General features: G+C 43.9%; 1 protein-coding gene across 8 annotated transcripts in view; it reads left to right on the top strand.

Annotated features, from left to right (window-relative positions):
* The window catches only part of cdk15 (cyclin-dependent kinase 15), a 94,876-nt gene that overhangs the window by 38,582 nt on the left and 41,214 nt on the right, over positions 1–15,080 (top strand). For 5 of the 8 annotated variants that reach the window (XM_069934364.1, XM_069934365.1, XM_069934366.1 and 2 more), the window contains exons 3-8: positions 255–404; positions 1,109–1,203; positions 4,785–4,864; positions 6,781–6,875; positions 8,449–8,511; positions 10,151–10,274. In XM_069934364.1, the coding sequence (XP_069790465.1) occupies positions 255–404; positions 1,109–1,203; positions 4,785–4,864; positions 6,781–6,875; positions 8,449–8,511; positions 10,151–10,274 (607 nt within the window). Of the gene's footprint in view, positions 1–254; positions 405–1,108; positions 1,204–4,784; positions 4,865–6,780; positions 6,876–8,448; positions 8,512–10,150; positions 10,275–15,080 lie in introns of those variants that run through there. The other 3 variants (XM_069934369.1, XM_069934367.1, XM_069934370.1) reach the window with 2 other exon arrangements.

Here is a 15,080-nt window from a genome sequence, read left to right on the forward strand (position 1 = left end):
GTCCACGTTGGCCCTGGGATGTGCACTGAATCCACAACTTTCTGACTCAGAGGGAGTCTGCTTCTACCTGAGCCAAACCGTAAAGCCAAGGATGCTGTGTCAATCACTGGAGATTATGCGATGTTGCAAGTGCCCTGAACTATAGTCAGCAGCGGGTCTGGGCCCATGGATTTGAGCTTTAATGCAGGGGTGGTGATTATTCAGCCAAAACCTCAGCACTGTCTCAATACTAATGTTGTTTTCTCTTTTTGCAGCTGACTGAGGTCTCTGAATCGCCAAGAAGTCCGTTTGTGTGTGAGCCCCGCCTGTACCACACGCTGCAGGCCCGGAAACCCACTGGGCACAGGAACCGTAGCAACAGCATTCCGATAGGGTGCAAGAACTATACACAGGGCCACCAATGGGTACACTGCGTCAATGCTAACCTCTGTACAACAGACCCTTTGACAGTCCTGGCTGCACAATCTGTGCCACTGCCCCCTTCCCAGTTTGACCCTCCTCCAAAGTGTATGTCAGCCTTGTCTCTCACAACCTGTAGGGAGCACTCCTTTGCCAACCTAATGACCCCCCCTCTCCTTCCCTCATGTACAAAGGGTATCCAGTGGGCTTTCAACACCATCTCCTCCCCCCACAATCTGGTCCACTTCCCATATTTATGTTATTTAGGTAGCCCTTGACTGTAGTGGGAACAGTGTCAGCCGTGGCTCAGTGGGTTGCAGTCTTGTCTCTGAATCAGAAGGTTGTGGACTCAAGTCTGACTCCATGAGCATGTAATCCTGGCTGCACGCCAGTGCACTACTGAGGGGATGATGCACTGTCAGAAGTGCCCTTTTGGTTGGATGAGATGTTAAACAAAAACCCCATTTAGTCTTCAGGAAGTTGATTTCTCCCTGATACCCCTCAACTAAACTATCAAATCGATTGCTCTTCATGGGGGTCTTGTACTATGCAGATTAGTTTGCTCCTTTTCCTACTTTATTATAGTGATTGCAGTTCAAAAGTATATTAATTGGTCTAAAGCCACTAGGGGTATATTTAGGTCACAACATTGTTGCAAACTTACAATCTTCCTTCGAAGTGAATTATGATATTAGTTTATTTTTTCCAGAGAAGTGGCCTACAATTTGGAACAGCATCGTCCTACCTAAACCTGGAGAAACTGGGGGAAGGATCGTATTCAACAGTGTACAAAGGGATCAGCAGGTTTGTTGTGAAGGTTTTGATTCTCTGGTGAAGACTAGTCCACCAGCAAAGAACACTCTTTGAAATGTGATGGGAGCCAAAATCGAAAGAGGAGTAGAAAATAATGAATTGTTTTATTGTCACATTCTGTATACAGTACCAAAATACAGCAAGAAGCTCTGTTTTGTGTGCTATTCAGGTAGTTCATCTCATACAGCAAGACATGCAACAATAACAAGGAGACAAATAATTAAGACAACAGCATTGTAAGTAGCGTCTCTTGATGTGCATTACTAACACACTGTTCAGATTGCCAAACAAGCTCAAATACATGTGGATGCATCCACGATCTAAAAGCTGGCATCTCATTGACTATGCCATCATCCAACAACAAGACATCTCTGACGTTCATATCACCAGAATTGAGCACGGAGCTGAGTGCTCAACTGATCATCAAATGCAGTGGTCGGATCTATGCTTATCAATCAAACCTCCACACAGACTGATTGCTGCCAAACTTCTCAAAAAGCTGAACGCCACCAAAGCGAAACACCATGATGCCCTGAAGTCTTCCATGGAAACTGTGCTCAGCAGACTGGTTGAGGATTCACCAGATGATATTACTGAGCACTGGAATGCTTTCAAAGAAACAATCGACAACGCTGCCCAGGACACCTTGGGGAAAGTCCAGCATAAGTATCAGGAATGGTTTGATGAGAACAACCAATCTGTGCAAGACCTTCTAATAGCTACGGCAGTTGCACACCAAACTCTTCCTCGACACCAAATCACGTGTCTTTTTGAGTGCAAAATCAACTTTGTCGAGGCAACTCAGAGCTATGAAAGACCAGAGGTGGGCGAACAAGGCCAAGGAGTTACAAGCCTTTGCTGACTGTCGTGATTCAAGAAGCTTTTATGAAGCAATCAAGGTTGTGTGTGGTCCATCAAAGCAAGGGACCTCACAACCCCTGAGCAAATCAGAGCACATGAAAAGATGGCAAGAAGGCTTGTATGAGCTGTTGAATAGACCAGGAACTATCATTGATGAAGCACTGGGCAGAGTACACCTTTGACCCATACTGTTCGAGCTTGATGCTTTCCCCTACACATCACGAGCTCATTAAACAGCTAGAACACAACAAAGCACCAGGGCCTGATGATATTTGCAGCTTAGATCTACCAGTATGGTGGTAACACACTGATATCATGCCTGCAGAACTATCACAAGACTTCAAAGACAATCTACAAGAACAAGGGTGACAAGAGAGATTGCAATAATTAACGTGGCGTCTCTCTTCTGTCTTGCAGGAAAATGACTTGCAAAGAACATCCTTGAACATTTGGTGTCCAACATCAAAGACACCATCCTTCCAGAAAAGCAGTGTGGTTTTCAAACAGGCCGTAGTACAGTGGATATGATCTCCTCACTGAGGCAGCTCCAAGAGAAATGTGTTGAGCAGCAGAGAAGTCTCTATGTCACATTTATTGATCTAACCAATGCGTTTGACGCTGTTGGTAGAGATGGCCTGTGGAAGCTCTTACCAAAATTTGGTTGCCTCCCACTCCTAACCAACATCATCCGTCAGTTCCACAAAGGTATAGAAGGCCATATCAATATGTGTGGTGAGTTGTTAGACCCATTTCCCATCAGCAATGTTGTAAAACGTGGTTGTGATTTGGTTCCTACTCTGTTTGGACTATATTCCGCTGCTGTTCTTCAGGATGTCATATCTTACTTGAAGTTAGGGGTCTTCCTACAAATGAGGGCTGATGGTGGACTCCTCAACCTCGCAAGACAGGGCAAAAACAAAAGTCAAGGACTTTGAGTGCATGAGCTGCAGTTTGCTGAGGACTATGCACTGGTTGCCCACTCTCTAGAAGACTTGCAGTGCTGCTAAGAGCTATAGATTGACAATCAGCCTGAAAAAGATGGAAGTTTTGTACCAACTGGCCCCTGGCTCACGCTATGAAGAACCAACTGTCCACATTGATGACACTCGTCTCAATGCTGCCAACAAGTTCTGCTACCCGGGCAGCACAATAACATCCTCAGCTTCTCTAGATGAAGAGATTGAGTCAAGAACTAGAAAGGCCTGCTTTGCCTTTGGTCAGGTGAAAGATTGGGCTTGGTCACAGAACATCAGGTTGGCCACCAAGTGCAAGGTGTACAGGGCTGTTGTCATATTAGCCTTGCTATATGGTGCCCATATCAGTCACTTACATCCGTATGACTAACTACAGCAGCATCACCTATGTTCTCCGATGAAGATTACCTGGTGATACAAGGTCTCCAATACAGAGGTCCTTTCTCGAGCTGGAACGCCTACAGTTTCAACCTTGGTGATGTCAGCCCAACTGGGCAGGACATGTTGTCCAAATGCCTGACGGAAGACTGCCCAGGGCATCTTGTACGGGCAACTGTCCAGTGGTACCTGTGAGGCCAGCGACTATGGTACAAAGATGTTCTGCACAGGAGCTTTAAAGAAAGCTGACATTGCCCATCAACATGAGAGAATTTGGCTCCAGATCACTCACACTGGAGGACACCATCTGAAAAGAACCAGCTCAGGGGCAACAGAGGAAAAGCACATGAGGCATCACCACAGAGCTTCTGCCCCATTGCCTCTTCAGGCCTCACCTGCCAAGTATGTGGCAAGCAGTGCCCTTCAAGGATCAGTCTGTATAGCCTCCTTCGGTCACACATATCAAATCCCACAAACTGACTGAAAGGAACTGTCATCGACCTATGGGATGGATAGCCAGAAAAAGGAATGGTTAAATAGTGCAGTGTATGAGAAAACCTGACCTTGAATATGGAGAGATGCATTCTTAAGAACCTCTTTTTCCTGATGGAAGAGGGAGGAGAGAGGATGACCAGGGTTGGAATGAGATTTTTAATATTTTGGCAGCTCTCTGGAGACAACGTGAGGTATGGTCGGTTGGTGGGCAGGAGGTAGGCTTCCATGATAGCTTGAACTGCAGTTTCTTGCAATGCATCCAGACAGGATACTCTCCACGGTGCACCCGTCAAAGCCAGCCAGAGACCTCAGGGTGATGCCGACATTCCGCAGTCTTCAAAGACAGTAGGGTCTCTGGTGCACTTTCTGGTTGCAACATCAATGTGGCAAGGCCAGCACAGATTTTTGGTGATGTGCATTCCTAAGAACTTGAAAGCTCTCTGTTATCTCCACATCAGCACTTTTGATATAGAGTAGGAAGTTTCAGAAAGAGCGGGGGGGGGGGGGGGGGTATGATCAGGAGCTGGAGTCAGAGGACCCTAACCCTAACCCTTGTTCCAGCTCCCAGAACTCAGATCGAGTTTGATATTAAATCTCTTCCATTTTCTGTTTGGCTGGTTAAAGTAGCTTTTATAAAAACTGGAATCTGTTTTTCCAGGACCAGATAAATATCCCTCAGGTTTCCAAAATGTGGCTCACTGCCTCGTTAATTGAATATTTCTAATGTTCATAACTGACTCATTCTCTCTAATTCCAGTCATCTCGGTGTGTGGGAAGCGCTGTGGGATATTGAAGAGATGGGATCAGAGCCTGTATTAACATGATAATAAATAGAAATGGTGTTGATGATTTTGCTCTATACAGGATAAATGGCAATCTCGTGGCCTTGAAAGTGATTAAGATGCAGGAAGAAGAAGGAGTTCCTTTTACTGCAATCCGTGAGGGTGGGTACAGCATCAGACTTATTATATCTAAAAATTACTTCCAACAAGGGAACTATCATATATGGACTGTTATGTGATAAGCTGTTCTACTGGAGAGAGCATGTTTTGTACAATACTTCAACTCTTTCTCGTAGGGTCTTAGATAAATGAGGGTAAGTTGTGCGCCACAAATCACTGCAATGAGGGCTGGTGTAAAGTTGACTTCTTCTGAGACGGTCCTTGATTTTGAAGATGATTTATTTCCACTCTGGTTTTGTGTGTTCTGAGGTGATGAATGAGTCTTCTTCCTCGTTGTCAGGGGGTGGATTCGGGAATACACGGCAACCCTCAGTAAGTGGGAATGCAGTGGAATGCACTACTTCACAAATTATGAACCTGCACCACCCCCCCTCATATCAGGCACCTCTTATCTCATCATTGGAAGAGGTTGCCAATCCCACATTGGCCTCAAGGTATAGAGTGTGGGTGCATCCTATACATTGTGGCTGGTGTCATGTACTGTGTGTCACTCCAGTGGAGGGTTGTGCTGTTAAAATCCATAGTAGCTTTGCTAAATTGGTCCGTGAGAAAGTAGAACTGTAAATGAATTGTTTGGGGAGTAAATGAGAAGGTTATGAAACAAAAAATGTCTGCAGAACACTGTGATTGTAGATTAATACACAAAAGTGCTGGAGAATCTCAGCAGGTCATACTGAGTTCATTGGAAGCAAATGTGTATACCTTCGTCAAGTTATGAACAAAAAACAGGCAGGCTGCTGAATAAAAAGGTAGGGATAGGAGGGAAAAGGGACAGGAGAGGAATTCCAAACAATAGGCAACCATCCCAGGTGGATATGGGTGGGAGGGCGAAAGAGAATAAAGCTGAGAATTGATTGGGGGAGAAGGTAGCTCGCTGAATAAAGAGGGAAGGCAGTGGGAGCTGGACTTCATTGGTGCTGCCTCATGCACCCATGATGAGCTTGTCAACTTTATTCACTTTGCTGTTAACTTTCACCCCGACCTCAACTTCTCTTAATCCATCTCTGGCAACACTCTCCCCTTTCTCCATCTCAGGAGAGAAACTTTCTCCAGACAATTTCTACAAACCCACCATCTCCCACAGTTACCTCAACTACACCTCTTCACACCCTAACCCCCAAAAGAATTCTATTTCTTTCTTTCATTTCCTCTGTCTCTGTAGCCTCTGCCCCCAAGATGAGGTCTTCCCTTTCCAGAACATCTGAGATGTTCTCCTTCTTCAAAATACTTGGCTTCTCCACTACTGTCATCATCTTAGCCATTACCCAAAACCCTTCTCTTTCCCGCACATCTGCCCTGGCCCCTTCCAACCCCAGATGCAATGAGAACAGGATTCCCTTTGTCTTCATCTATCACCCCACCAGACTCTGCATCTAACAGATTATCTTCTGCAATTTCTGGAGGAAAACTTGATTTTCCCCTCTCTGCCTTCCACAGGGACCACTCCCGCTGTGACTGCCCCCGCCAACTCATTGCCCCCTTGGTGTCCTTTGTGATCCAGAAAATGCAACACTTGCACCCACAGCTCTGACTTTACCACCATTCGGGATCCCAAACCATCCATCCAAGTGAACCAACACGTCATTTGTGAACCTGCAGGATCACCTGCTGCATCCAGGGCACCCGGTGTGACCGAGGAAGGGGTCTCACGGCAAGTATCTGAGGAGGCCTGTGGCCTGTGCTCCTCCTGTCCTTTCTTCCCTCCTCACCCCCATCTTTTTATATCTTTGCTTCCTATTGACGCTGCGGGACCTGCTGAGTTTCTCTAGCAGTTTAGTGCATTAAAGTGAGAAGATTGGCTACTGAGAGAGTTGGGTGGAAACAAATTGATCTGTTTGTTCTAAGTTTAACTTTTTCCTGTAAAAGCCTGGTCTGAGATACTTCTCTATTGTTTCCAGCATCCCTCCTGAAGGGGTTGAAGCATAGCAATATTGTGCTCTTGCACGACATTATTCACACACAAGAGAACCTGACCTTTGTCTTTGAATATGTGGTGAGTTAACCCAATGAGAACCAAAGAAGTGAACTGAACATTTAACCAAATTGAGTGAAAAATGCAAAGTTCAGGCTGTTTATTCAAAAGCACGAGTGAAATGAATTCATGCCAGAAGGACCAGGAAGAACATTTCAGTCTCGTGAGTAACTAATGCTGGGCTTCATATTTCAACTTCTGCTGCTCATGTAAAAATTGAGGGAGATGAGGAGATTCCGAATTTTTATGTTTTGGCGAACAGAAGTTTGAATTAATATGGTGATATAAAATTGTCGCCTGAGCTTTCTGAGAGCAATGAACAGATAGGTTAGATGTAAGGCCAGAGGAAGAGTTTTAGGAGCGGTGGCTAAGAGATTGGGAAAAGAACTCTAAGGAATGCTGTACAGAAGTTTGAGGGGCAGAGAACTGTAGGGACGGAATTCTAGAAATGAAGGAATTAAGTGACAACATTGTGGAAGCTAGGAGGTGGTGAAAGAGATCTATCCCTTGCAGGAGTTTTCTAGTACCTGTGCCACAGTGGCTTTGCTGGTTTGCACAATTTTTCATTACACACAATTTTCCAGCCTTTCTGTCCTTTGCTGCTGTTGCCCTGTCCATTGGCAGCCAAGCTTTCATTGGCCGAGTTCTCAATCCCTCCCTGATCACTTAGCCCCTTTCTAAAGGCATTTTAAAACACAGACTCAAGGTTACCAATGGGATAATGCAGAAAAGAAAGTAACCTTGAGTCTGTGTTAACCTTTCAGTTACTTCTTGGTGTCTCTCCACTTACATCGAGCCTTGGCGTCTTGCATGGCAGCATCTTTTCGATGCAAATGCCCCACAACTATTTCTTGGACCCCGCCCCGCCCTCAGGTGGACTTGATGTGAGACCCTTCCCTGGATAGTCTCAGCTTGACTCAACCCTAGTGATGCCACAGGAATCTGAGCCAAGCCTACAATATGGTCCTTCAACTTGTGCTGACCTCATTTCTGTGAATGGGGGTTTCCCAGTCCAGAGAATGATTAGGATCTTTCAATATCCCCAAGACAAAGACCCCAGGATTGTTATGACCTCAGTGAACCCTGGTGGATGGGATTAATTATGGATTGTAATGGGGAATCTAGCAGAAGCTATGTCAAGGTTACCTTAGAACAATCAGGCCCACTGGTAGGATGAGACAGGAGGATGGCAGAGTGCACAAGAAAGTGATTTGATGATGAGGCAACTGTGATATTAAAGACAACTGTGAAGACAGCATTGACTTGGAGTGGGCAAATTTTATTGAAAAGACAGCAAGAGAGTTGGAGTTGTCAAGATAATGGTGCTAGCGGAATTTATACAAAACTGTTGCACAGATGCTGATAATATAGGCAGAGGGAGAAAATACTGAAATTACTATCACCTTCTACTGAGAAAATATGGAATGTTGGTCAATGGGAGGAGTGTATATTGTTGGAAACTATTTAAATAAAATCTTGCCAGTATTTAGCAGGATAATGAAGGATTTGTTCACTGCTGCTTAGAGTTGGTGGTGGTGATGATCTAACTTGGAGGTCTGTTTTGTTTTTGGTTCCTGACATACTACATCTTTAGCAAACAGACCTTGCCCAATACATGACCCAGCATCCAGGGGGACTGCACACAAATAACGTCAAGGTAAGAGAGGTTCAGGAAGCCCTGGCCTCTGCTTCACTGTGGTTGTAAATAATTCTAACATCATCTGGGATCAGTTGTTGCCAGGTGGCATCTGGGGTGGGTTGGAGCTGGTCTGTGTGTGAGTGAGTTGGTGCCGGTCTGTGTCAGGGTGGATTGGTGCTGGTCTGTGTTGGGGTGGGTTGGCGAGGACCGTGTCGGGGTGGGTTGGCGAGGACCGTGTCGGGGTGGGTTGGCGAGGACCGTGTCGGGGTGGGTTGGCGAGGACCGTGTCGGGGTGGGTTGGCGAGGTCCGTGTCGGGGTGGGTTGGCGAGGTCCGTGTCGGGGTGGGTTGGCGAGGTCCGTGTCGGGGTGGGTTGGCGAGGTCCGTGTCGGGGTGGGTTGGCGAGGTCCGTGTCGGGGTGGGTTGGCGAGGTCCGTGTCGGGGTGGGTTGGCGAGGTCCGTGTCGGGGTGGGTTGGCGAGGTCCGTGTCGGGGTGGGTTGGCGAGGTCCGTGTCGGGGTGGGTTGGCGAGGTCCGTGTCGGGGTGGGTTGGCGAGGTCCGTGTCGGGGTGGGTTGGCGAGGTCCGTGTCGGGGTGGGTTGGCGAGGTCCGTGTCGGGGTGGGTTGGCGAGGTCCGTGTCGGGGTGGGTTGGCGAGGTCCGTGTCGGGGTGGGTTGGCGAGGTCCGTGTCGGGGTGGGTTGGCGAGGTCCGTGTCGGGGTGGGTTGGCGAGGTCCGTGTCGGGGTGGGTTGGCGAGGTCCGTGTCGGGGTGGGTTGGTGTCAGTCTGTCTAGGGTGGGTTTCTTCATTTCTCTAGCTACACTGGTCAACCTCTAGTTCTTTTGTTTCTGGTTTTCCCCCACTATCTTGGTGATGCTGAGTTGCAGTTCTCCCAGGACTGATTTATCCTTACTGAATGTAGTCATCCAGATAGAGTCTCCTTGTGGCTCTGAGGAGCAACATCCTTCCCTCTGAGATGAAGACATACACTTTGTTCACCCCCTTGAATAATTTTGTCTTAAATTGTTATTGTAAATGCCTTACAGCTCGCAGGTCTATGGTGGTCCCTTTGCACTCCTGTGTGATTGGACATGATCTGCCTCTTATGTTACATCAAGCTGCATTACTTACTATTCATTGGGAAATGTCACTGTGTACAGCAACAAGCTGACCATCAAGCCTCCATTTATGTCAATCCCATTCCTGTTCTCCACATGTTTCATCAGTTCCACTCCCCGCCCCTGCCCCAAATTCTGCCACTATTTTGAACTCTAGGTTTTTAACTACTATACTCCAGGAATAATTTACAATGGCTTTCTCCTGCTGTATATCTTTGGGATGTGGGAGGAAACCAGAGAAAATCCACATATTCACGGGCTGAACATGCAAACTCCACACAGACAAGATCAAACCTCGGTCACCGTAGCTATGAGACAGTGGTTCTAGCTGTGCATCTTTTGTTGCAATACCAAGGTCGTTCTCATTCCCAGAAATTATTTACAAACATGTCCGGTAATATCTGCTCTTGTCAGTGAAGATCTGCTTGGTCCAGAGGTGAATAGTTTTTTTGGCCACTCTGCAGGCTAGCCTGAGCACTGAGGAACAGCGGCTCTGGTGGTCCTCTGCTTCCCTGGTTCAAAGCGGTGTCCTTCTCTTTCAGCTCTTTCTCTTCCAACTGTTGCGTGGCCTGGCCTATATCCATCGCTGCCACATCCTGCACCGAGACCTCAAACCACAGAACCTGCTCATCAGCTGCGTTGGAGAACTCAAGCTTGCAGATTTTGGTCAGTATGCACTTGTGGTTGGTGGTGGCAAATTAATTTGCTGTAGGAATGGGCTTTTGTGGTCTACCAGTCTTTTACCAATTTTTATACATAGACTGTCGGAAGTATTGCGACTGAATACATCACAGCTTGGTTGAAGAACTGTACTGCCCAGGACCTCAATAAATTGGAGAGAGTTGTTAAAGCAACTCAAATCATTGCACAAACTAACTTCTCCTCTATTATCTCAGTCTACATTTCCCATTGCCTCAGGAAAGCAGCCAACTCTTTCAGAGGCTCGTTCCACCCTAGTCACACACTCTTCTTCCTCCTCCTGTCAGACAGAAGATACATGAGCTTGAAAGAACATACTAGCAGATTCAAAAACTGTTTCTTCCATGTTCTTATCAGAACACTGAATAGACCTCTCAAAAAAGTTCAAAAGTTCGATTGTCATCTCATACAGCCCTGAGATTCTTCTTTCTACTTATCGGTTACTGTAAACTAGACTCAAGAAAGGAATAGGTCAGGGCCTAGGACTAAGGTTTTTGAGTGGGGAAAAGCTAGATTTGAGGAGATGTGAAAAAATTTACGAGGAGTGGATTGGGACAATTTGTTTTATGGGAAGGATTTAGTAGAGAAAATGGAGGTCTTTTAAAGGTGAGATTTTGAGTGTACAAAATCTTTATGTTCCTGTTAGGTTAAAAGGCAGGGTCAAAAGTTTGAGAGAGCCATGGTTTTCAATGGATATTGGAAACTTGGCTCGAAAAAAGAGGGAGACCTACAATAAATATAAGAAACAAGAAATAAAGGAGATGCATTGAATTTAAAAAGAATCTTAAATAAGAAAAGCTAAAAGAAGGTACGAGGTGGCTATAGCAAGCAGGGTGAAAATAAATCCAAAAGGTTTCTACAAATATGTTAATAGCAAAAGGAGAGTGAGGGATAAAATTAGTCCCGTAGAGAATCAGAACAGACAACTGTGTGTGGAGCCAAATGAGATGGGGGAGATTTTGAACAATTTCTTTTCTTCCGTATTCACTAAGAAGAAGGATATTGAATTGTGCAGGGTAAAGGAAGCAAAGAGGTTAATTATGGAAAATGTAGTGATTAAGAAAGAGGAAGTCCTGGAGCTTTTGAAGCATATTAAGGTGGATAAGTCTTCAGGTCCCGATGGGATTTTCCTCAAGACCATGAGAGAAGTTAGTGAGGAAAGAGCAGAGTCTCTGACAGTGATTTTTCAAATGTCATTAGAGATGGGTATAGTGCCGGAGGATTGGGGTATTACTAATGTGGTGCTTCTGTTTATAAAGGGTTTGAGGAGCAAGCCTAGCATTATCTGCCTGTAAATTTGACATCTGTGGTAGGAAAGTTAATGGAAAGCCGTCTTAGAGATAATATATAAGTATCTGGAGAGACAGGAATACTCAACACGTGTTTGTCCATGGAAGGTCATGTTTGACCAATCTTGTTGAATTTTTTGAAGAGGTGACTAGGAATGTTGATAAAGGGAAAGTAGTAGTAGATGTTGTCTATATGGACTTCAATAATGTTCCTCATGGAAAGTTAGTTAGGAAGGTTCAAGCGCTAGGTATTAATTTTGTGATAGTCAAATGGATTCAACAGTGCTGGAAGGGAGATGCCAGAGAGTCATGGTGGATAACTCTTTGTCAGGTTGGAAGCTGGTAACAAGCGGTGAGTCTTAGGGTCCCTTGCCTTTTGTCATTTACATTAATGATCTGGATGATGGGGTGGTAAAGTGGATAAAAAATATGCAGATGATACTAAAATAGGTGGAATTGTGGATAATGAAGAAGGTTTTCAAAGATTGCAAAAGGATTTGGACTGCTTAGAAGAGTGGGCTGAAATATGGCAGATGGAGTTTAATACTGAGAAGTGTGAAGTTCGTCATTTTGGAAGGAATAATCAAACCAGGACATACGTAGTAAATAAGAGGGCATTGAAGAATGAAATGGAGCAGGAAGATCTAGGAATAATGGTTCATCATTCCCTGAAGGTAGAATCTCATGTGGATAGGATGGTGAAGTATGCTGGCCTTTATAATCAAAGGATAGAATACAGGAGTTGGGAAGTGATGTTCAAGGCATTGGTGAGGCCAAATTTGAAATACTGTATGCAGTTCTGGTCACCAAATTATAGGAGGGATATGAACAAGGTAGAGAGAGTGCAGAGAAGATTTACGAAAGTGTTACCTGGGTTTCAGAATATAAATTACAAAGAAAGATTGAGCAAATTAAGTCTTTGTTTTTTGGAGCGTGGAAGGTTGAGGGGGGATTTGATAAAGGTATTTAAGATTATGAGGGGGATAAATAGTTGATGAGGATAGGCTTTTTTCCTTGAGAGTAGGAGAGATTGAAACAAGAGGTCATGAGTTAAGATTTAAGGGGAAAAAGTTTAGCAGTAACATGAGGGGGAAATTCTTCACTCAGAGTGGTGGCTGTATGGAATGAGCTTCTGGGAGTAGTGGCAGCAGGGTCCATTTTGTCATTTAAGGAAAAATTGGATAGGTATATGGATGGGAGGAGAATGGAGGGTTGTGGGCAAGGTGCAGATAGGTGGGACTAGAGAAGAGTACTTGGTTCAGTGCGGACTAGACGGGCCAAAATGGCTTGCTTCCGTGCTGTAATTATTATATGGCTACATGTATACAAAAGAGAGAAATGTAAAGAAAGAAAGAAAGAAAGAAACTGCAATACAGAAAATAATTATATAAATAATGTGCAACGTAAGACTCCTTAAATGAACCTCTGTTTGAGTCTGTGTTAGGAATATAACGGTGGAGAGGAGGTTATAACTGTTCCTGAACCAGGTGGTACCCATACCTCTTTCCTGATGGCAGCAGCATGTTCTGGGTGGTGTGGATCTTTGATGATTGCTGCTGCTATCCAACAGCAGTGTTCCATGTATATGTTCTTGATGGTGGGGAGAGTTTAGCCTGTGTTGTTCCAGGCCGTGTCCACTACCTTTTGCAAGAATTTCCACTCCGATGTATTGGTGCCCTGGTACCAGGCCATTATGCAGCCAGTCAGCACACTTTTCACTACACATCTGCAGAAGTTTGCCAAGGTTTCTATTGTCATACCAAACCTTCTTAAACTCCTGAGGAAGTACAGGCACTGACGTGCTTTCTTCACAATCACATTTAGTATGTTGGGTCCAGGAATGTTTCTCTGAGATAGTGACCCCAGGGATTTAAATTTGCTCACCCTCTCTACCTCTGATTCCCCCAAGATCTCTGGATTGTATACTTCTGGGTTTCCCTTCCTAAAATCTGCAATCACTCCTTGGTTTGGGTGATTTTGAGTGTGAGGTTGTTGTTGGTGCACCATTCAGCTAAGTTTGCAATCTCCCTCCTGTATGCTAACTCATCGCTCCTTTTTATACAGCCCCCTACTGTGGTATCATTAGTAAGTTTGTTATTAGTAACATGATGCTGTCCTTGCAATATTTTAAATGAAGCTTTTCTATTTAATTCTATACTCTGTACTTTTGTTATATCGCACTGCTTCTACTCTAGGATTGGCTGACTTGCCTGGTACACATGACAACAATTAAATCAGAAAAATCAAATCCAGACTGGAGATAATGAAATGTTTTCTCAATTTTACTTCATGAGAAATCAGTGTTTTGTCAGTTTCATAGAACCAAATTTCTCGTCTTTTATTCCTCTCTCATTAGTTTTGTTTTTTGTAGAGAAGGCCACAACCCGTTGAACAGGTACAGAAAAACTCCCTAGGTCTGGTTCAATAACCCCCCAAAAAAGAGCAGTTATTGGATATAACAGAGGGAAGGATATTTTCCAACCTACTGGCCAAAATCTTAGAAAGAACCTTAAATTTTACATTCAGCAAAGAGAGTGGCTGATAGGAAGTACATTCAGTCAGATCTTTATCTTTTTTAGGAATCAATGAAATTGATCCTTCATTAAGGTCCCAGAAAAAAATTGAATTTTCAAATACTTTACATAGTAAATTAATAAATGATTTACATAGTAAATTAATAAATGATTTACATAGTAAATTAATAAATGATTTACATAGTAAATTAATAAATGATTTTAAAAGTTCCATCAAGACCTGGGGCCCTGCCAGATTGAAGAGAAGAAATAGCTTGGGAAACTTCCTACTCTGAAATTGGAGCTTCCAACAAGTTTTGATCTTCTGATGATATTTTGGGAATATTCAGGTGAATATTCTATCCATTGAAATAGAATTATCATGAAATTCAGAATTGTATACATATGAATAGAATTCATGAAACATTTCATTAATTTCAGCATGACCAAAACTAACGTATTTTTTAATTGCTCTTTTAGATGCTTCTTCCTTTAATTGACTAGCTAACAGCTTTCTTGATTTCTCTCCCTGTACATAAAATTGAGATTTAATTTTAAGTAGCTGGTTCTCGATAAGGTAAGTTGATAATAAATCCTGATGAGTTTGAAGTTTTACTCTTTCCTTATAAAGGACCATACTAGATGTCATAGAATATAATTTGTTAATCTCTTTAATTCTGTTCATGAGCACTGTCAGTTCGCTTTTGGTATGTTTATCAAGTCCAGCAGAATAAGAAATTATTTGTCCTCGTAAAAATGCTTTAAGTGCATCCCAAATTACCAGATTGGATATTCCTTTAGTAGAGTTTGTCTGAAGAATGAGAGAGATCTGATCTTTAACAAAGCTAATGAATTTCTCATCCTGAAGCAGAGTGGAATTGAACTGCCATTATTGAATTCCGGAAGTGACACTGTAGATTTCAACAAAAAACTTTAAAGGCGCATGATCAGAAACAGTGATTACATCATAT

This window comes from Narcine bancroftii, chromosome 4 (genome assembly GCF_036971445.1).
Source record: "Narcine bancroftii isolate sNarBan1 chromosome 4, sNarBan1.hap1, whole genome shotgun sequence".
Taxonomy (NCBI): Eukaryota; Metazoa; Chordata; class Chondrichthyes; order Torpediniformes; family Narcinidae; genus Narcine; species Narcine bancroftii.